Consider the following 23,794-nt stretch of genomic DNA (forward strand, 5'->3'; position numbering starts at 1 on the left):
GCAGAGGGAGTTTATGGCTGAATATGAAGATCTTTAACATGTTTCAATTATTAATTCAAACTGATGAAAAAGGAAAACTGAGCGGAATGCACTTTACTAATACTTTAAATGAACAGTTATCAAAGAAAATACTATTTCCCTTTTATTTATTAACCCAGTTGTCAGTTAATATATTCAATAAAGTATTGCTAATACCTTTTAAAGTTTGTTATTTTGGATCTAAATCTAATGCAAGAGTTGAAATTCACCTAAAATTATACAATTGTCCAAGTAGCAAGGAAAGGTCTTTAGATTCAAAAGGCATAAACTTACCTTAAATATTATTCATACAGATTTTTAATTGTTAAAGTCCATATTTTACAGCATCTGTAACAACTTCTAATCTAAGATAATACAGTCATTTGGGCATTGTTGTCATTAAAATCATGGTATCTATCCTAGAATCACAGAATTTCATAGCTAGAAGATACCTTTGGTTAGAGCAACGGATGAGGTGAAACTATCTTTGGATGAGGTGAAACTATCTTCAAGGCATCTTCCCAGCAAAGCCAGATTCATCATTCACATCTGAAGCAACTTTTTGCTGTCTACAAACTGAGTGCAGAAGAAATAGGGAAAGAACAAACAAGAGATGAAATGTCAAGGCAAGGCTTAGTCTGGTCTTAAGCCAAAATCAAGGACTGGTAGCAGAAGGGCCAGGAAGCCAGCAGGATGTCAGGCATCACCCAGTTTCTGTTTTAATCAGCTCCACATTACATTTACTGTGGTGTCTGTAGTGTTGCTCCCCTGTGGACTTCTCACCAAGGCTTATCGGTATTGCTAATCTTTATTTCTGTTGATCCTATTGTATGCATATTTTCTTTTCTACGCATCTAAGCTTTTGTCTTTAATTAATTTCCTTCTCTATTTTCTTTAGGTTTATTTTGTACTTCATCAAACTCCTTGAGACGATTGCTTTGTCTTTAATCTTAAGCTTTTTTTCTAATACATAAAGCTATAATTAATTAGTTCAAACTTTAAGTATTGCTTTAGCTGTATCCAACCAGTTCCACATATAGTATTTTTATTTAGTTCAAAACAAGATACACACACATACACACAGGAATGCTTTGCAGCTGTTAAAAAAAAAAGAATATGGAAGCTATTAATATAAAAACAGATCTACAATACATTGTGAAGTTACAAAAAAACCTATTGCAGCACAATATGATTACTCCTATCCTTTCTAAGAATGGGGGTTGGGGTGGGTGGGGATGGTGGCTTCTTTTCTGACCTCATAACCAATTGTTCTTCAACAATAACATCTTAACTAGGTAATTAATGGATGAGTTTAAAGCCACACAAAAATTTTTCTGCATATTCTGATTTACTCTATAGGAACATAATTAATGGATTAAATGAGAGGAGTATTATTTCATGAATATAAGTGACTTAAATAAAGGATAGGAAAGATGGGCAGAGAGAAGTATTAACAGAAAGGCTTAAAACAATTTCAACATGTTTTTATTTGCTCACAACATTCAACAAAATGACATCACATTTCATCTATTGCTTTCACATAAGAACTACTTTATCCAACATAGACAAAAATCTATTTCTTTAAGTTGCCCAACAGCACTCTTCCCCCTAGGGAAAGCTACTGCTTAAATACTTTTTGAACACTTTAACAGAAACACAGACTCACCCTGTAACAGTAATGTAGTAGTTAGGTCTTACCTGTACTACATTTAACATTTCTCTGTCCAAAGTTGAAGCCAGGAAAAAACAAAAACAAAAGCAGAAAACCTCACTCATGATTCCTCTCAGACTTTTACCAATTCCATTAATCTTCATTAAAAAAAAAATGCTTATGTGGAGAGGTTCATAAATATGAAAATGGAAATTTAAACCTCTCCAGAAGTTGGGTGGACCATTTATCCTGAGAAAATAGCTGCTGGTCCCCAACTATTAATTTGAGAAGAATAATAAACATTATTGCCCTCCAAGTCAAACTTCTCTTCTGTGACGAGATAACATGTAATCTTTCCTGTTCTGGAAACGAGCACTCCACTTTCACACTCATGTAATGCTTCTCCTTTAAGTAAATCTTTGACCAAGTTCTATTTCACTGAATGCAAAGGGGAGAAACAGTACATAAATAATTATGAACACTGGAATAAAAATGAAGAGTACATACATCTTCACATAGAAAAATATATACAAATCCAAGTAGCTCTTAAAATAGAAAAAAAAATCAGGATGGGCAATTTTAAAATATTCTATTTTCTAAATCATAAATGGTGCCAGGAAGACACTGATTTTTATATCTAACTATATCACCATATTTATATACAAAGAGGGGTTGGTCTAGGTTCATGGATATCCTTTAATCTCTCTCAATTCTTTAAAGATTGTCTTTCAGAACATATTGAACTGCAAGCACTGTAATTACATTTTTATTTTTAGACTCTTCTTGTCACTGGTACACTCTTTAATCTGGCACACACAAAAATTCATTTCAACACTGATTCACTTTTTTGATGCTAAAACAATCTTCGTGCTACTTCAATTCTATCACTACTTTGGTAATTTTATTATTATAGAAACAGGTAAGATTCTAAATATGGATTTTTAGACTACCTAAAATTCTAACATACATATGTTGAAAGCAAGGAAAAGCAGGAAGGCAGATACAATTATCATATTTTTCTTTTCATATATGTCACTATCACATTAAAGTCAGAGGCTCATGTTATAGTCTAATTTACAACTGGTGACATTTAGCTTGGCTTTCAAACTATAAAACCTTAGAATCTGTTGGTGGCTTTTAAAACAACTTACTAGAGAACTATCTGAAATGGTTATGGATTGTTTTAAGTAAAAACAGAATAATGTATTATACAGAGGTGGACTTAAGTAATATACTATTGAGCAAAATTTCTAATGACATTTTAAAAACATCACTAAAAAGTCTGTTTCCTCCCTAGAAGGGGAAAAATTTTATTACTTCAAAAGTTTCCTCTTCCATACTTGAATCATTCTTTTATTAAGCATACTGACAGAGGTTTAAATGAGGACAAGACCTCATCTATTAAAAGACTGAAAGATAAAGCTAAGTATTTTCTAAATGAAAACTAAAGACTAACAACTGCTTTCCATGTAATAGTAAACACCTTGAGAAAATCAACTTCAGTGGTTAATATCTGATCCTTATCTCACAGAACTCAGGCTGGATGATAAAGTATAGAGAACAAAGACATTAAGATACTCTCAAGGTTGAGAAGTCTCCTACAAGAAACCAGTTTTAAAATCCATTTAATACTGAAAACTAAACCACCACTATTATAATAAAATGAGCCCAATTCAAAAGTTTTATCTAATTGAAAAAAAGAGATTTAATTCATGCACTTTTAAAGTGTGTGCTATACAACGCTGCATCTGTTATTTTCCAATTGGATATTTCTTACCACTCTTCTCTTTGGTCAGTTTGAAGAGAGAGGTTTGTCAATAGATATGAACAAATCCTTGAAAGTCTCAGGCATTGCTATATCACCAAAAAGCCAGTCCTTAAACACTACTTTAAAGATGTGCTATCGTATTTTAGATTATGTGTCTAACACAGGATTTATGGAGAATTTGGTAATCAGATGAACCAATCTTTAAACTCTCTTAGTTTTGCTTTGAGTACAAATGTCTGAAACACACAAAGAAGAAATTGTTCCCATTAGAATCTCATCACTCTACAGTCCTTGACAGCACATGCTGTTCTCCTGAGATTTTCGGAGAATAAAGCTATACAAAATGCACAGTCATCATCTTCAGGCTACTTTAGAATCCCACATAGTGTTAACTCAAATAATACCCACAAAGTCCAGACATCATTATCTAGAAACATGCTGGAGTCAAAGCAAAGAGAAGCAAGACTCCACAGTAAGTAAAATAAACAAACGACGTTTAACTGAGATATTTAAAAAGCTTTGTTTTCCTCTTGTTAAAATTCAAACAGTTTTATTGAAATAGCACCTGTTCTTTGAATATAACTGAGATTTTCTTAGCAAACGCATCTCTTTCCACAAACATATACAGGTAGAAAAGCCTCATAAAAGGCCCTCAGACCAAACAATAAGGATCTTTTCCTTAACTGATAAAAAGCAAATACTGAAGATGAGAAATGTCTTTAAGTGTTAAAATTACACCACGGTATTCCAAAGTGTGGTATTTAAAAACAAAAAAACTACCTACCAATACTGTCATTCTTTCAGTATCTAAATAATCAGAGAAACCAAAAAGGAGGCCATAATTCTTTATCTTCTCTGACATATCTATCTGTTCCTGTTGCTCTTAAGGAGGCAATACTATGACATGTGATTGAGATGCAAACAAAAACTATTCCGTTAACTAACCTACAAATAAAATAAGACAAAGGAAATAATTTTAAGACTAAACAACAAAAAATCCTAACAGCTTTGAAAAGCTACCAACTCGATGGCTACAACACATAAAAATGAAAACCGATGTTTACACATTTTACTCAATTTAATAAAAATACCTGATTTGTATGTTTACACTAAAGGGGCTAAGTCCCAAGTTCCAAACTGTAGTTCACAGAACTCTACAGAGGGGATCTTTGGAAGGATAAGGTACCTTTGGAGGACAGTGTATAAATATGTGTAAACATACACTGATTGTCCACTAGCTTTTTTAAATAGAATTTCTGAAATAGTTTTGTAATTGATCAGATAATTTCTATTACAACATATAAATTCTGTTGTGTGTGCAAAATGTGGGAGAAGTAGAAGATACTCTGGGTAAGTCATATTTTTAAAGTAAGTGATACATTATAATCCAGTAAGAGTCTTTTAATCTTTTCATGAAACTTCTCTCTGTATACGTTGAAATACATGATGCTTTCTGGCTTTTCTTCAAACCAAAACTTGTCAAATTCATAGACCAGATAACCTGCAATTAAAAAAATGAAACATAAATATAGTGCTCAGTAGTGAAATCACATCCTACTGTCTTTTAAATATATAACCATCCTTTAAATTCCATATTAGGATTCAATAATCAAAAGCCATCTTAAACTACTAGAAACCTGAGGAACTTTATAAGAAATATTCTTGTATGTTCAAGATAAACATCAATTTCAATAAAATATTAAGTGTACATTTACTCTTTGTCCCCCCCCCCCCACCAAAAATCAACAAACTACCTCAAACCTAAGAGATACTGTCAAATAATATTCGGGAAAAAACATTTTTTTTTTTAATTTGGGGAAAAGGAAGAAACGTTATCCAGAGCAACCCCTGAAATGGAAAAATGAAATTAAAAGAAAATGTTGGACAAGGATAAAGTATAAGAAGACTACTTAGCTGTTTTCTACCTGATTTATTATCTCAGAGCTATTTCTGCTTTATTTTATTTGATTTTTTTTTTTTGGCTGCATCCATGGCACGTGGAAGTTCTTGGGCCAGGGACCAAACCTGAGCCACAGCAGTGACAATGCTGAATCCTTAACCACTAGGCCACCAGGGAACTCCTATTTCTGCTTTTTGTCAATGAGCTATCAGCACACTCTCTTTTTGAAAAGAATACATGAATTCTAAATAGGCTTATTATTTCTGTTTTTCAGTATCTTTATTACAGTAGCCAAATTAAAGCTCAAAATGTGGGAGTTCCTGTCATGGCACAGCAGAAATGAAACTGACTAGGAGCCATGGGGTTTTGGGTTCACTCCCTGGCCCCGCTTGGTGGGTTGAGGATCTGGCCTTCCGGTGTAGGTCACAGATGTGGCTCAGATGTGACATTGCTGTGGCTCTGGCGTAGGCTGGTGGCTACAGCTCAGATTAGACCCCTAGCCTGGGAGCCTCCATATGCCGAGGGTGCGGCCCTAAAAAGACAAAAAGGCAAAAAAAAAAAAGCTCAAAATGTTAAAAGTATTTAATGAAGATAAACATGCAAATAGACATATTTACAAAAAAAATGTGAATTTAAAATCACTCCGGGTTGGGGGGGGGGATAAATTAGCAGTTTGGGATTGATATATACACATTACTATGTATTAAATAGATCAAAAAGGACCAACTGCATAGCACAGGGAACTCTACTCAATATCCTGTAATAATCTATATGGGGAAGGAATGTCGAAAAAGAACAGATATATGTATAACTGAACCACTGTGTTGCAGATCTGAAACACAACAATGTATATTAACTATACTTCAATATAAAATAAAAATTAGGAGTTCCCATCGTGGCTCAGTGGTTAACGAATCCGACTAGGAACCATGAGGTGGCAGGTTCGATCCCTGGCCTCGCTCAGTGGATTAAGGATCTGGCGTTGCGTGAGCTGTGGTATAGGTTACAGATGTGGCTCAGATCTGGCATTGCTGTGGCTCTGGCGTAGGCCGGTGGCTGCAGCTCCGATTCAACCACTAGCCTGGGAATGTCCATATGCTGTGGGAGCAGCCCAAGAAATGGCAAAAAGACAAAAATAAATAAATGAATAAATAAATAAATAAATATAATAAAAATTAATTTTTTTTTTTTTTTTGCTTTTTAGGGCCATAACCGTGGCATATGGAGGTTCCCAGGCTAGGGGTGGAATAGGAGCTACAGCTGCCGGCCTACACCACAGCCATTGCAACGCGGGATCCCAGCTACGTCTTCGACCTACACCTCAGTTCATGGCAGCGCCAGATCCCTAACCCACTGAGCAAGGCCGGGGATCGAACCTGCAACCTCATGGTTCCGAGTCGGATTTGTTTCCGCTGCACCGACGGGAATTCTGAAAATCATTAAAATTTTAAAAAATAAATAAAACTACTCCTAAACCCTACTTGGATTTGATCAAATGTATTTAATTATTTAACAAATGCTACTATAGTCCTCTCCACGTGCACATTCACTCTCACAGCAATTCTGCAATGCAGTAGTGTATTATTCCCATTTTTCTGTAGAGGCTACAAAGGCGAAGAGAGGTTAAATGACTTGCCAAATCTCACAGTTTGCAAGTGGTCTCTATGATGTTATAAATCAGTCTTTGTTTCCACCAGAATCTCATTCTCCCTTCTGAAAGGCTGTTCAAGAAGGGATAAAAGTGATTTATTTCTGATAAATGGGGGGGGGGGGGTTGAACCAGTGATTTTACATAAAAGTGTGGCAAGACTATCATAAATGCCTAGTCCGAAATAAATGTAAATTCTCTTTTAAAGTATTTGTCATAAAGCAAACATTAACAGGTTAAGAACCATGACATTTCAACACTGAAATATCACTTCATAAGAAAGTCAACTTAAGATTTCAGATCAATCCCTTGATATAGGATAAAACATATTTTTTTCAACCAGGATATGTGAAAAAAAAATCAAAGAATAAGGCCTCTCTGAGCAGAGGGATGCCACCTGCTTCCTGTTCCCAAAAGGCAACCTGAGAATGGTAATCCTGTAATTATTTTTAACTAATAGTTTAAATTTTTATTTCATTCAAGGTTTATCTTGTGTATAGAAAAGGACAATAGTACATCTACAGAAATTACTCATCTGTATATAAACTGAGACTGTGCTCCCCCCGCCCCCATCAATATACTGATAGGGATGGACAATCAAAAACTTTGGAGACTAATGTTACAGGTTGTATGAAAAGTCAGACATCCATCTAAATTTTATAAAATATAATTTGTTTTAGTATTTCTAGCTATCAGGTTTAAAGTATTTTCCATTCCTTTACATTACTTTTCATCAAATGACTATACAGTTGGGAACAAACTGCTCAAGAGTAAAATACTAGAAGTTTCTTGCTTTAGAGTAAAGCTGTTATAACTTACACAGGTGTCAGAAAAACGCTGACTCAAAAAACTGAGACTGGGAGTTCCTGTGGTGGCTCAGTGGTTAACGAATCCAACTAGGAACCATGAGGTTGCGGGTTCGAGCCCTGGCCTTGCTCAGAGGGCTAAGGATCCGGCATTGCCTTGAGCTTGTGGTGTAGGTTGCAGACGCGGCTCGGATCCCGAGTTGCTGTGGCTCTGGTGTAGGCCAGCAGCTACAACTCTGATTCGACCCCTAGCCTGGGAACCTCCATATGCCGCGGGAGCAGCCCTAGAAAAGGCAGAAAAACAAAACAAAACAAACAAACAAAAAAACTGAGACTGTAACGGCTAAGTTGCTTTAATGAGACCCAAGGAAACTGCAAGATATGATACCAAAATTCTAGAATGCTGGCAGGACCATGCATGATCTAAGCCTCCTAAAGCTTCACAGAAAGTGATGGAAATAGTTGTTTCCACAGGGCACAGCTATTGACCTCTGGATTCTAGGTGGTATAAAACACCAAGTTCAAGCTTAAAATCCCCTGTGTGCTTCTACTGCCCCTAACTAAAGCTGCAGAGGCACCTGAGGTTTTCCCACAGGGATTAAAACTAGGAAAACCACAGGTGCAGGGATTAAGTGTAAACTGGTGTGAGAGGAATATTACTGGGCTGATAACAATGTTCTCGCATATTGGATCATGGTGACGGTTGTACAACTCAGTACATTTGCTACAACTCACTGAACTGTATACTTAAAATAGATGAATTTTATGGTATAGAAATTATACCTCAATAAAGTTATCACTAGTCATATTTGTTATACAAATTTGAGGAGTTATTTTTTTGAACCACCAAACCAATGGTCAGTGACTTCCCAGGGTGACAGTGACCGTCTGCTTCCATTTTAAATGTACAAAAGGGTGACAGTGGAGCTAAGAGGCTCAATTACCACTCACTACTTCCAGCTTGCCTACAGAGAGTAACAATGAAGTAGCAGATGGAACAAAGCAGGAAAGTGGAGATGGAGATGGGAAAGAAAAATGTGAGAGCTAGTCTCTTTATAGTTCTTTCTTCTAGATAGAAATGACTACATTGGAACTGATTTGTGCAAACAAACTGGGCTTAGCCCCCCCCCCAAAAAGGTATGTGTGTATAAGAGATAAACACAATTATTTTGCAGTAATTGTGTCGTAGGAGCATACTACACAACTTTGTAGTTAGGGTATGCCCCTTCTAGGAAAAGCAGAACCTTAATTAACATGAAACTTCACTGGTAAAGTGTATGAAAGTCAATTTTGAGGGGGAAATTTCCATGTAAAAGATAAATACGAGGTGTTCCTGTTGTGGCACAGAGGAAATGAATCCAACTAGTATCCATGAGGATGTGGGTTCGATCCCTGGCCTCGCTCAGTGGGTTAAGGATCCAGCGTTACTGTGAGCTGTGGTGCAGGTCGCAGATTTGGCTCAGATCTAGCGTTGCTGTGGCTCTGCCATAGGCCGGTGGCTACAGCTCTGATTTGACCCTTAGCCTGGGAACCTCCATATACTGCAAGTACAGCCCTAAAAAGACCAAAAAAAAAAAAAAAAGGCAATTAAAATAAAGTAAAAAATTTAAAAAAAGATAAATATGTGTATGTCTATGAATGTATCTCTGCTTTAAATGTTTTAAGAAATTTGACAAACATAAACATCACTGTTTCCTGGATGATCCACAGCTCTTACGGATCTGACTGATAGAAACAAGGCAACTGAGAAGGTCCCATAACAACTTTCCCACCTCACATGTTACTTTGATGCTCCTCCTAGTCAGAAGCCACACAAGATGCTGGTGTGGAGGGCACTGGAAACAGCACTACCCGCGGAGGCTCATTACCCCTCTGCAGGGGGAAAAATAACTGAATAGAGGTCATTTTGTCCTGCCTTCCTACCTGTCACTCTCCTATATTTATTTAAATATGGTAAAATGCTTAATTGGGAGGGGGAGTTTTTTGGTTGTTTCTTTTTATATTTGTTTTATGTCCACTGGGCATTACACAAGCACACACTGCATAGAAAAAAAAAAAAAACAAATGTCTGGAGGCATTTTAGCAAAGTCCCAGGAGTTTAGGCACTACGCTCAAAGTCAGTGAGAGATCTGAGAGGAAATCAAACGAGACTAGTGAGCAGGGGAAACAAGATGAAAGAAAAATAACTAGACTTTCATTTTAAATAACTGTACCTTCGATGTGGAAATGCAGAAGAGGGACGCTATTGAAAGACTAGGGAAAAGGCTACTATAGGAATCTGCTAACAAAGGCCTGATGTCATGCAGTTACAGTGGGGATGGGGAAAGAGGAACTCAGGGAGCAGACAAACCTGGAATTAGGCATTAAGTAAGGCAAGAGAGTTTGTGGGAAAGAGACCTGGAAGACTCCTTCAAGAATGGAGATGAAGGAGTTCCCGTCGTGCCACAGAGGAAATGAATCCTACTAAGAACTATGAGGTTGTGGGTTCGATCCCTGGTCTTGCTCAGTGGATCTGGTGTTGCCACACGCTGTGGTACAGGTCGCAGACACAGCTCGGATCCTGCGTTGCTGTGGCTGTGGTATAGGCTGGCGGCTACAGCTCCGATTTGCCTGGGAACCTCCATATGCTGTGCGTGTGGCCCTAAAAAGACAAAAAAAAAAAAAAAGTATGGAGTTGAAGAAGTTGTGATGTGGACACTTATTATAAAGTACTTTCCTATATTCTTGCAACATGCAAATGATATTCTAAAGACACAGAAAGACCAAGAAAAAGTAAGAGTATGAAGCCAAGGTAGATCTGAATTCTTTGTTTCTGAGCCACCTCTTTGGAATATGAGTTCTCTCAATAAAGCCTTTAGGATTCAAATATCATCACAACAAAAGTTAATGGAACCATGGTGATTGGACTGCTTTAGGAACAGTTATTAAATATCCCCAACCTAATAGAAGAAAACCTGGCCTTGAAATACGGGGGGGTGTGTGTGTGAAAAGCTCCTTTAAATTAAATTTCCTTCTAAGATCATAAGCAAATGATCCATCCTTGACTCAACAGTATTCTTTAACTAGTATGCAGGGAACAAAGATTCATTTTATAGTTGACTGGAAAATGAATGCCTACAGAGAAACTGCATAAATCCTAAATTTGGATACATATCAAAAAATTCCCTCACTGAATTTTTAAAATCAACAAAGATATAAACTGAAGTACAAAATACTCCTGGATACCCATCTTCCACTATTTTCCTGTTTTTCCAAGATCCTAAATAGTAAAATGACAAGTTATGTATTTCATAGAGGTCTTTTGTTATATATTTTCCTAACAGTTTTTCCTAGTGGCTTAAAAGTTCTCTTAGAAACAACTACTTTTAACTCATTTCAATACTCACAATAAAATTGGTGAAAGTGTTCCATTGTTGGTATACCGGGAACAAAGTTGTAGAGGTGAAATTTCAAAGCTTCACTCTTCAGCAAGCTATAAGCCATCTCCGTAAGATTGATTCCAACTATTGCATAAGAATACCTATGTCAGAAACATTACCAGTTATACCAGCTAGCCAAATAGCTCATAAAGTAAATTTTAAATTATGCAAGGAATCAATAAAATGTCACTGATCCATTTCTAACACAGAATTGATTTTACAATAATTTCTTTATATTAAGAAAGTAAACCAGATTAGATTAAAAAAAATTTTTGTAGAAGCTGTTGACTTTCTGGATATAATCCAAGAAACAAAAATAAAGCTCTGGTCACATGAATATCTAAAGTTAATATTCTTAAAAAAAATTAAAGAGAGTACTACCTACATTCTCATTGATTTCTAAAATACACTGAGTAATTGGTATCTTCTCCATTATCAAGGTATTTATTTTTATGATGTAATAGTGTTATAATGATTTTTCAAAGATAGGTATTATTGGAATATAAAAATGATAAAACTACTAATATGACTTCAATTTGCATTTTACTTAACAAGTTTCTTTCTTTTCTTTTTTTTTGGTCTTTTTGCCTTTTCTAGGGCTGCTCCTGCGGCATATGGAGGTTCCTAGGCTAGGGGTTGAATTGGAGCTGTAGCTGCCAGCCTACGCCAGGGCCACAGCAACACTGGATCCAAGCCGCATCTGTAACACGGCAACGCCAGATCCTTAACCCACTGAGCAAGGCCAGGGATCGAACCTGCAACCTCACAGTTCCTAGTCGGATTCGTTAACCACTGCGCCACAACGGGAACCTTCTACTTCACAAGTTTCAAAGCTATTTCTCATTTTCCTATTCTTATTTCAGAACTATTTCCTATACCTATTTTCAAATTGATTTCTCAGAAAATTTTTCTAAGGTCCTTATCTCCAGTTTATAAACTATATCTTGGGATAAAAATATAGAGAGATACACATAAAATTGGTTTATAATCATATTTAGCTATAAACTATTACACAATATCCTTTATAAAGTTCTTATTAACTAAAATAACCTAATTTTTAAAAAGACCCTGAAACACTTTCAAATTCAGACTTAACTTAAATTCAAGAGCTTACAGTTTCTTGGAGTTCCCATTGTGGCGCAGTGGTTAACGAATCCGACTAGGAACCATGAGGCTGTGGGTTCAATCCCTGGCCTTGCTCAGTGGGTTAAGGATCCGGCATTGCCATGAGCTGTGGTGTAGCTTGCAGACACAGCTTGGATCCCATGCTGCTGTAGCTCTGGTGTAGGCCAGTGGCTACATCTCTGATTCGACCCCTAGCCTGGGAATCTCCATATGCCTCGGGAGTGGCCCAAGAAAAGGCAAAAAGACAAAAAAAGCTTACAGTTTCTTTCATATATTCAGCTTACCCTAATTTTGGATGATTTGAACGGGAAAGGATCTGATGAGCTTCACTGGTATAATTTTCACTGAAATACCTGAAAAAGTTTAAGAACAATAATGAAATTAACATGTCATTCAAATGGAAGCTATCCAGAAGCAGTTTTAAAAGCTACAGTCAAAATGACAGTCCTACTGCCAAAAGCACCCCGATCTCCACCTCAAATCACTTCAGTGACTCAGAGATGCTTCTGAATCAAATATTAATTCTGAGCTATCAGGCCTCGAGCACAGGACATGGGCCCTTGGCTAGCCTTGGAAGAATTTTGACAAATCTAACAAGAGACTTTCTATCTATCTTAAAGAAAAGCCAGAGTTTGGTTTGTTTGTTTTAATTTTTTTATAAGATAGTTATCGTACCTGCTAGCATGCTTCCTTTCACTGAGCTCGTGCCTTCTGCTGGCCTAATGCCTTCGTCAATGCAATCATTGTGCTAAAAAACCCTCCATGACCAGAGGTCTAACTCAAATACTAGTCATAAAACAGAAGTATTAGCAGGTACAACAGAGAAATGTATAAAGGCTCATACATCCTGTGGGCTTATATTACTGCAACCCCTTTATGTTCTTAAAGGCAGGGACCAAAGCTTCTGTTCAAACTTCGGATCACCTCATTATGCAATGATACTCATACACAGATGATGACTGACTGGATGGTTATGAAAGGGAAAGAAGGAGAATATAAAATAGATTCCCTGGTTTATTTAAATTTTAGAGGGTACGATCATTGAAATTTTCAAAAAGCATAGAAATTTCTAACCAAATGTCTTTTTATGTTTCCTTCTATAGATTAATACTATAGGTGTACATTTTTCTTCACTGGTTTTAATTTCCAACCGATTAATACAGGGGTTTGTAAACTTAGGAGTCCATGAATGATGATCATTCCTGATTGAAGGGAGATCCATGAACCACCTTAAATTATTCATACATTTTTCTATGTGCACATTTTCTGGGAAGAGAATATAAAAAACTTTCATCAGATTCTCAAAGGGATCTATCCCCAAGCAGAAAAAAGTCCTGTTTTAGTGCAATGCTTTCTTTACACATTCTAATTTCCTACTTTATCCCAAGGTTGGCTCTAAAATGCCCTTAGTAGTCTATTTACATTTCATTTTTTTTACATGACACGCATATTATAATTCAGCATTATATTACTATTTCAGTAATCAAGCTACAGTTAAAATATTCAATCTGTAACAAAGAAACTTTTAATTTCTTTGCTAAACTTACTTTAGTAAACCCCTTTCTTAACAGCATCTAAGGAAAAAAGCATCTATGCAATGAGGAAACCTATTCCTTGCGATAATCTGCAGACATATTTCCCGTCTCTCTTTCCTTCTCCTTTCTTCCTTCCTGCCCTCTCCCCCTTCCTACATGTATTTTTGGCCTTAACTTGTATATTTTACTTTTCTGCCTCTATTTCCTCATCTATTTAGAGTTTGTCAGTCTCTTGAATTCATTTTCTGTACCATATCCTCCTTTCTTTTACACCTGCCCAGGCATTCATTTACCTAAAGCATCGTTAAGCGTCAAACTATCAGCTATCCTTTAAAGCAACAAAATAATTCAAGAAATTTGATGACCAGGGCCCAGAAATTTTAAACATTCATTATATAAGGGCATTTGAACAGCGTGCCTGTTTCTTAACTGTATCTTTATTTTGATCCTGAAGAGTCAGAGCTCCATACACAGCACAATTATAGAGAAATCAGAGCTAATTTTATATTTTTGATCATTTCTAGCACATCAATGGCAATCAAATAATTAACATATCTGAATCGTGGCCATTTTTCAAATTAGTAGATACTAGCTCTAAATAGAGGAAAAGGATCTGCCTATCATTTAAAGGTCTATCAGAATTCCTTGCCACAGTCTTGAGTCAAATCCTATTGTTTAAATTTTAAGCTAAACTATCTTCTAGTAATGCTGAAAAATCTTGATATCTGAGGAAATGAGCCAAAAGCAAAGTTACCCAGCAAAAGTTAAGACAGGTAACACCAGAAGAGTGTGTCATCTAACTGAGTTTCAGTTATCTGTGTAGTTTACAAGTACCAAGAAGAAAGATGGTCTTTATTTTTCACAGCAACAATTATCCAAACTTTGCTAATGGTTAGAGTTCCCATTCTAGCATTTTATAGTCTATAAATCACAATTCAAGGACAGACCCAAACACTAGATTATCTTCATGCATATTCAGATCTATACGAATCTTCCAGCTTACCTTCTATAATAGTTTTGGCTATCAATTCTGATTTTAGTTACATATTTTGAGATTTCACATATGTGCCCAAGCATAAGTGTTAAAGAAGAAAAACAAGAGAGAGTTCATATAGGCTCTGAAAAGTCTGAGGTTTAGATCACTTGTCACAGATGGCAAAGGCTAAGTGTGAAGAGACTTTATTATGACATTGTCTGGTTATATCTCCTAAAGTGGAATCAGAGAGCCAAGAGGAAATAGGCAAGAGGATAAAAAAGAGTAAGAAAAAGAATACACACAATTCCTTAAAAAGTATCAGAAAAGAGGCCAGGAAGAGAAAGAAAAGAGGCAAGGTATTGGTAAGTAAAGATGTCACACACACACACACAAAGTACCTGGCCAAGGTCTTCACACTGTTGCCAGCACATTAGTAAATACTTTTAGCACAGTAACTATTAAAATTCAGAGATGGTGTGAAACAACTAGATCAATTCTTACTAGAATTTAACAAGATTGGAGATTACATTTATTTCATTTAGAGAAGAAAAGAAAGGTTTTTTTTCACTTACACAAGATTGATTAATCCAAGTATGCCCATGCCTCTGAAGTCTGTTTTGGGATCATCACCCTGGAAACCAATGTCAGCCCACTGCTTGGAGATTCTAGCCTTCAACTTTTTCGTGGGCATTAGAAGATTCCAAAGCTGTACAAACATGCTTCCATATTACAAATAATAGTGATGCTCTCAATTTACCAAGACATTTTCCTTCTCATAGCTGATACACCGGTTAAGTAGGATCCTTGTAATTAAACGACTTTCATAGACAAATCACAGGCTTAACAAAGACTATATTTAGAGAACTTGTCAATTATCCTAGAAAATGCAGCATATTTATTCCAATTTAAAAGACTGATATAGAGAACAAACTTTGAAAAGGTAACAAATACACAGAAATCTAAAACTCTGAGATGTCTTTGCTTTCTCAGCAATATATATTTAGCAGAATTGGTAAACTGCTTCCTTGAGAAGAACACAGTGCTAGGCACTTGGACCTTGCCTCAAACACTATATACTTAAGCAGCCTCTATCCTAATGGTGGGCGATTCATCCCTAATTAGAAGAAGGAAAATGGGTCTGATAGGGAGGAAATCATGAAGAAATAATGTTGATAGTATTCCAAACTATATGATCATTATTTTACAAATTTTCATAGTTTTAAAAAATGACTTGGTTGTAAGTAAATATACTTAAGACAGGATTTAAGAACGGCTATCAAATATTGGATAGCAACAAACTAATCAACGCAAAATAAAGTTTAAAAATTAATCAGTCATTTTTCTAAATTCAACACCATGAGTCATCGTACAAAGTAGACTTAGAAAAGTTGGTAAGAAAGTCTGTGAAAATTTGCAAAACAGTAATACCTGCTTTTCTTTTTTTCCATTTCACTACCATTTCAGGCAAGGCTGAGTAAAGGACTCCTAATGAAAGGAGTATCCTGTTACCTAGAATGAAATGTGAAGACTTTGTGACCTCACTGTAAGAAAGGGTCAGGACTCTGGCCCTGAAGCCAGTCCCATCATTAGACTGGGTTTCACGTGGTCCCCTCTCTCATTATCAACGCATGCATCTGCTCACCTCAGCATCTCTGCATCAGCTCGGCAAAGGTTTGACTACGCTGCGTGTGGTATGGTCTCAGCGATGTGGTGAGAAACAAGGTAGGACCACAAATACTCAAAGTTTGGTATGGGTAAATATCAAATGTTGGGGTTCCGCTCCTGGAGATTCCAATTTTCTAGGCAAAGGTGGAGCCTTGGATTCTAAACATTAAGCACTTTTTAACTTTAGTGAAGGTGGCCCTTGGACTGCACTTAGAGAAACCCAGAGTCCTCAGCCCCTTATGTAACCAGCGAGACTGCTGAGTATGAGCCACACTGGGCGATTCACTGCCAGCAGCTGGCTCTTCATTAGTAAATGAGTTTTCTCATGAACCACCAAGATGAAAACTCCCTTGACTAAAACACCAGGCCAAGCGTCTTACCCCTTCTAAAGGGAAGGGACTATGCAGGAAGGGTCTGCCGTTGAGGGAATCATGAGGAAGAGGAGGATGTAAGGAGTGGTCAGGCCTCAGTGAGTGCCGGGCACTATTCTAACACTTTCAATATAAAATTTGATCCATAGAAATTATCAACTGAGCAGTTATCCATATAAAATTTGATCCATAGAAATTATCAACTGAGCAGTTATCCTCACTGACAAAATCAGTTTTCGATTTTAAAATTAGGTGACGTGCATATTTGCGTTCTTCCTGAAAAGAAGGAAAAGGTTTTGTGTGTAAACGTGTCTCTGTCACTTTGATACTCTCAATCTCTCTTTCCACAGCACTTTCAGTTATAATACACTCCTAACTCCAGGCGCTATTTTCCTAACTTTAACCATTTGAAAATACAATTAGAATAGGTGAAGTGGATGGACAGAGACTCAGTTCTAGTTTAGAACTTACCATTCTTGGACCTTTCTAAAGCAAGTTACTTTACCTCCTTTAGGTCCTTAGAATGAACCTCATCTCTAAGATAAAGGTATTAGACCAGATGTTCTGGAAAGTTCATTCTAGGTCTAACATTCTCTAATTTCGGCATCTCATTGGTCTTGGCCTTCTGCACTTATACTTTAGAAAGAATAGGAAGGCTCTAATTAAATGTATTTACTCTCAATTTTTAAATCCATCATGGCAATATTTGACACATTTCCTAAATCCCAAAAATGTGACTTAATAATCCAAAAAGGGACATTCATGCTAACTATCTGAGAGTAAGCTGAAAAAATATTTTAACATATATAAGATTTATATTAAGCATAGGGGGAAAAATCTGAAGCTTGTGGACTCATACTTAGCTGAAAAGATCTCCATTTATAAGTTCATAATTTACTTTAGAATTAAAAGCATTAAAATAAAATTTGAATATAATTTTTGACGCTTATGAGAAAATTATAAAAACAGTTAAAAATCTTTCACCAACATAAAAAAAATTCTCGAGAGGCAAAGAACTTGGATGGCTGTATAAGCCTCTAGACTTATACAGAAACTTTTCCTAACTCAAGCCTGACTTATTTCCCAGTGTAACTCCAAATACAGAACACCAAAACTTACCTTGAGAAGCAGCTTTTCATGTTGCAGGTTATCAGAATCATATGGCCTTTTCCTCACACTTTCTACATCCAAATAGAGCTGCTTATAACCAGATATCTGCAGTAAGCATGCCTTCATGCAGATTTTAAAACTGAAAATGATAAAAGTATTATTTTTAAAAAATCATACCTTCTTATCACAATAAAGTAATGCCTCCCATAGCTTGTGGTTCATATGTCTATTTATTTTTACTTATTTATTTGCTTTTTAGAGCCGCACTCGTGGCATGTGGAGGTCCAGGCTAGGGGTCTAATCAGAGCTACAGCATTAGTTCCTCAAGCTAGAGCGCTTTGGGTTCTGACATTCCTCTCCAACAACAATACATCAAAAGCCCTTATCCTTTCTATCTCTGAAATGTCCCTCAAAGCCCTCATCACAGACCCCAGGTGCATTTATGGCTTCATGGTCTCTTGTCCAAATGACTCAGTTTCCTAACTGTTCTGTCTTTATTCCTTTTACCAGCTTCCCACATTCTCAAATTTATCCTTCATCTTCCTAAAATACGTATCTGGAATTGTAACTTGTTTGCTTAAAATAATAAAAAATCAGAGGACAACATCTACATCTCTCGGTGTGGCACGCGAGACTCCTCGCACTGACTCTCCTCCAGTCCCGAGCTCCACTCACTTCTCCCTCCTCTGCTCTGCGCCTACTCAGCGCTCTGGCTACAAAGGACTCCCTGTCAGTCCCAGATACTCCAGGATCTGTGCTGTGTTGGCACCGTTCCTCTGGTACAGGAATGCCCTCCCCTACCCATTTAACGAGGTCCAGCTCAAATGTCTCCTCCTCTCTGGAATTATTGTCACAGCTCTCTCCTACACCCTTTCCTGTTTTAGTCCAAATAAATTACTCCTTTCTCAATATTTACAGAGAAAACACCAAATGGAGAAAAAACTGCTAACTACTTATTCTTTCAATATACTTGGGCTGGGAACACAAAAATGGATTAAGTCAAGTCCTTCTCTTACGGAACTTAGAATTTATTTGAGGAGGAACAAGAACAAATCAATGACTATGGTACAATGGGTTAAACGCCAAGACAGAGGGGCCTTCCAGGAGGATGACAGTGGAACTGAATTCTGAAGGACAGAAGGACACAGGAGCTGCAGTTAATTAGCTTTGGGAAAGTAATGGTAAGTTACCTTAGATAAGACAGATGATAAAATGGTAATAATGGTACTGGATTGGGAACCGAGAGATACAGGTTTTAGTGTTGCTTCTAACAGTCACCACTCTGGACCTCACTTCCTCCTGGAGCCAAGTGAAGGGGTTGAACTAGATGAGCTCCACAAACCCTTCCGCTCTAATATTCATGACTGTGTGTGACCACCAGCCTCTCAGGGTGTAAGTGCAGGATAAAGAAGAATACTGTAACAACACACACCTGGCATCCCTCTCGGGGTTAATATTCTTTTCCTTCATTATATCTTCTACACACCTGTCCACGTCACTCTCAACGACAAGTGTTGCTTTCTGTAAAACCTATTTGTGTGAAAGAAAGCTGAATGAGAAAAATCCCTCATGGTCAAAAAAGAACAGGAAGATTTTGGGGTATTCAGTCAACTTTATAATGCATGCATTAAATTGCAAAGCCAAATGAAACCAAATATGTTTCAGAATTTCAATAGGGCTAAAATCACACAATACATAAAACAGAGGAGAAACGGTCTGCTATATCAGATGAAGGCTTCCTTCACTGAGAATCAATAGGTTCTCAATCAATGAGTCCTTAGTAAATAAGTTCCCACTAGAGCATTGCTTATGAAGCAGATACTTTTATAAAATTAAAAAATTACATAATAAAAATGTGCAAAAAAATTAATGTAGAAGTAAAAAATGTGTGTAAATGCAGAAGAGCAAAAAGTCAAATAATCCTGTCAATCCCTAAATTTTCTAGAAATATCATCTTGATATGGTCCTACCTTATTCTTGGAGTATGTCAAGGAATTTTCTGAAATGGAAAAAAAAAAAAGAATATTACTTAAATGCTTTTTATGAATTACTCCATAAACAAATAGTTTAAACATCAGGCAAGTAATAAGTTACTTTCATAGTTCTAGAAGATATAATTTCTACATGAATGACATAGCAAAAATTTAAAAACTGTCCCTTACAGTGTGATTCCAAAGTCCTCAACCCAACACAATATACCAGAGCTAAATTGGTGAGACCAACCTAATTTCTCCATAATCATCTGTTCCTGGGAAGACCCCCAAGTGTCTACTAACCACTGCAAATTCATCTATGGCTGCCTCAGAATAAGCTGGTTCCAGAAACTCATCTTAAGAATATAGTGAGAGTGCACTATACTTACTTTTCTTCATGTGTTAGCCTTACAAAGTTTGTACTTGAGCTAGCAAATGACGCCTAAAACAACAAAGAAGCAAAAAGGAAGACTAGATTATCTGGATAACCACTCTCTAGCCAGAAAAAGAGAAAAACAGCTTTTCTGTTCTCATTTTCTGCTTCAAGAATGACAAGAACATTTTTTTACTGGTTGATTTATAAATTTGTCTGGCAAGCTATAAATGGTCTCCTTTTCTTAGCAAGTTGAAAAATTAAAGAAATAATGCTCTTGCCACAAAATAAAGCCTTAACAGGTTTTTCCCCATACTACAACACCAACAGATACTGCTAACAGTTCTTATCAAGAGGTACTTCGTTACTCAGAGCAGTCAACAGAGCAAATCAAAAGAGCAGGCAATAATGTAAGTCAGCCACAAACTGTGAAAAAGCTAGGGAAGTACGAGTTGCCCTGAGGTTTACTCTCTCCTTGTGTCTGTCGTTCTTCCCCTGCTGTCATGGATACCAACACCCGCTCCTCACATCTTACAGGAGTGGATTTCTTACTTCAAGGACACTTGTTCAACACAAAAGAGTTTCTGTTAAGTCATGATTTTTCCATTTAACATAGTGAACATGAACTGCAGCCAATCCCTGGTCTTCCTTTCCTTACTATGGTTAAAGAGAAATGACTTTGATTATGTTTCTCATTCTTCTATTTTTTTTTTTAGCTTCTATGCAAATCTTTAAACTTTTTTTTTTTAATTTTTTGTCTTTTTTTCCAGGACCCTACTCACAGCATATGAAGGTTCCCAGGCTAGGGGTCTAATTGGAGCTATAGTAGCTGGCCTATGCCAGAGCCACAGCCACGTAGGATCCAAGCCTTGTCTGTGACCTACACCACAGCTCATGGCAACGCCAGATCCTCAACCCACTGAGTAAGGCCAGGGATCAAACCCGCAACCTCATAGTTCCTAGTCAGATTCATTAACCACTGGAGCCACAATGGGAACTCCATTCTTCTGTGTTCTAATTTTAAAAAATATTTTCAATTAAGTATGGAAAGCTCATCAATTTTAGCACATACTAGAGCAGCACTGCTCAAAAGAAATATAATGTGAGCCACATATGTACTATAACATTTTCTAGTAGCCGCATTAGACTAAAAGAAACAGATAAAATTGTTAATATATTTTAATCCAAGAGCCAAACATTATCACTTCAACATACAATAAATATAAACAATAAGATCCCTTTTATTTTTTTCATATAGTCTTTGAAATCCAGTGTATATTTTATACTTCTGCACATCTCAATTTAGACTCATCACATTTGAAGTATTATAAATAGCCACATGTGGCTAGTGGCTACTGTACAGGACAGTGCAAATTTTTAGTAGTACTGTTTTCATGAATTACATGAGATCAAAAGATTGATGAAGGATGCTGAATATGAAAAATGGACTCCTTTCCCTTGAGTGAAAATTTCAAAGGGCTTACAGAAGTAGTGAGTTTCCTCTAGAAAGTAGTAGTATAATCTAATATACAATTGATGAATTTCAGGAGCTAGAGATTACTCTTTGCACAGATGCAGAATTAAGTAATAATAAGTTTCTTTTTTCTAGAAAATCAGTTTTAGAGCTGGAAGACTTCAAAGTTAGATTTCAAAGATTATGAAACTGAGATTAAGTGACTTGACCATGATACATGAGTACATCTGTCACTGTAAGCACTGAGAACATTAAGTTAAAATTTTATTTGTTTTCAATTATTCTTTTTTGAACATTACCTATTCTGTGTGTCCTCTGTGCACCTGCATAGGTATCAAAAATTCGCTGCAATTCACATTTTCCAGTCATCTGTCTTAAGAGCCATTTCATCCAAAATCGGAAAAAGTGCCCATAGAAGAACTCCCACAAAGAAATAAACATTTTTTTTTTTTTTCCTGGAGAAGGAAATACAGGACAGGTTTAATAGCTTTAAATTGGATTTTTTAAAAGGGGGAAAAAAATCACAGTTTATCCAACTCATCAATTCCAAATTACACTAATATAGTTATTTCATTATGTCTATTTTAGTAGTAGTGTTTAAGCATCTAAGAAAACAATGACAGGTGTAGGACATAACATCTAGATTAATTAAATGATGGCTGGTCAAATGGCCAACTTACCACTTTTAAACAATTGTGAAAGTCAAATTACTTAATTAGATTCACGCTCTCAGTTCTCTATTTTAGTTTCTTATTTTTTGAGAATAGGGCTCAACAGTTCAAGAACAAAACGACCCCAGCTAAGCAACAATGAAATCAAATATACCATATATCAGAATTGTTCGTATAAGGAATAAGTCTTCTTAAACCCTGTGAATAATTCCAGTAACATCTGTCGCACAGGCAGGTGATCCCAGCAAATAAGAACACTACATATATGGCTTACAAACTGAAGTACACAAGTTGAACTCGGAGTAAGAATCACACCCTGGCTAATGGTCGATATTCCATTCAACAAGTGAAGGGCAGAAATACTAAGAAGAGTAACAAACGACACCCTCGATAAGACAGAATCTTTATCCCATAAGAAAAATCTTCAATTCCTAAATGAAGCGGGGGTCGGGGAAATGCAAGTCAGGAGTAATTACTCAAAAATGCTCATCTCCTTCCTGCCTTAAACTCACAAATATATCACTCCATCTCCCGAGGGAGTGTCAAATTCGAGATTCCCGCAGATCAGGGCAAAATCAGTGCAATCAAAAATGGGCTGAACTGTGACTTTAAAAACGAATCCATCTGCTCCTCGCTCATCAGGACAAAAGAAGCCGAAATGCCAAGCGGAGGAAACGCCAGCTCGCCAGCCCTCGGGGAGCCGCTTGCGCCGAGCCCCCCTTCTGGAGCCTGGCGGAGCCCAGCTCGCGCCCAGCCCAAGGGTGGGAGGGAACCGCTAGCACAAAGCCCCGCCGGCCCCGGCGCCCTGCGCGGACTTTCTGTAGGACACCGTGGGGTTCGCGCGCCCTCAGCTCAGCAGCACCCAAACGGCGCCGGGCAAGAGGAAAAGAAACAGCAGCCACCTCACGAGAGCGGAAGAACTAGGGGGAGCTGGAGCTGCCTCGGTTTCCCCAACTGCAAACTGCCGGCAACGGAAACGACGCTACCCGCGGTCCGCTCCCTGCAAGCACCGCGACCCGGAAGTCGGGAGCCAGGCAGCGGGAACGCCTTCCCTGGGACGCTGCTCGCCCCCGTCCCGCCCCACCTGCTCGCCGATAGGCTCGAGGTCCACCAATCGCTACCTCCGAAAGGACGTCGCTGGGAGCTGCCGCGTCGCGCGTATACGGATTCCAGGAACGCCCGACGGTTGCCCTGGCAACCGCTACCTCGAGGCACACCCCACGCCGAAGATTGGTCTTTGGTGCAGCGGCTTCGTAGACTTTTCTCGCTTTGAACTTAAGGTCTTTTGCGTAAGTTGAAACCGTGTACTCC

At 37.3% G+C, this 23,794-nt stretch overlaps 1 protein-coding gene across 1 annotated transcript; it reads right to left on the reverse strand.

The window, feature by feature from the left end:
* Positions 1-1,486: 1,486 nt before the first annotated feature.
* On the reverse strand, positions 1,487-23,526 carry ELMOD2 (ELMO domain containing 2). Its single transcript, XM_047799143.1, has 9 exons — positions 23,386-23,526; positions 22,112-22,267; positions 19,963-19,991; positions 19,425-19,522; positions 18,002-18,131; positions 15,419-15,552; positions 12,620-12,688; positions 11,178-11,311; positions 1,487-4,938 (listed from the first exon to the last, which is right to left on the reverse strand). Exons 2-9 carry the CDS (start codon positions 22,251-22,253, stop codon positions 4,793-4,795), a joined length of 882 nt encoding a protein of 293 aa, XP_047655099.1. The 5' UTR covers positions 22,254-22,267; positions 23,386-23,526; the 3' UTR covers positions 1,487-4,792.
* Between the last annotated feature and the right edge of the window lie 268 nt (positions 23,527-23,794).

This window comes from Phacochoerus africanus, chromosome 10 (assembly GCF_016906955.1).
Source record: "Phacochoerus africanus isolate WHEZ1 chromosome 10, ROS_Pafr_v1, whole genome shotgun sequence".
Classification (NCBI taxonomy): domain Eukaryota; kingdom Metazoa; phylum Chordata; class Mammalia; order Artiodactyla; family Suidae; genus Phacochoerus; species Phacochoerus africanus.

Bases quoted from the DNA above. Each gene is read 5' to 3' on its own strand.
- ELMOD2 (XM_047799143.1), bottom strand. From the start codon at position 22,253: ATGTTTATTTCTTTGTGGGAGTTCTTCTATGGGCACTTTTTCCGATTT. The intron at 19,523-19,962 runs GTAGGACCATAT...TCACACAAATAG, and splicing joins TGACATACTCCAAGAATAAG to GTTTTACAGAAAGCAACACT. The intron at 18,132-19,424 runs GTGTGTGTTGTT...TATCATTTTCAG, and splicing joins AACCCCGAGAGGGATGCCAG to TTTTAAAATCTGCATGAAGG.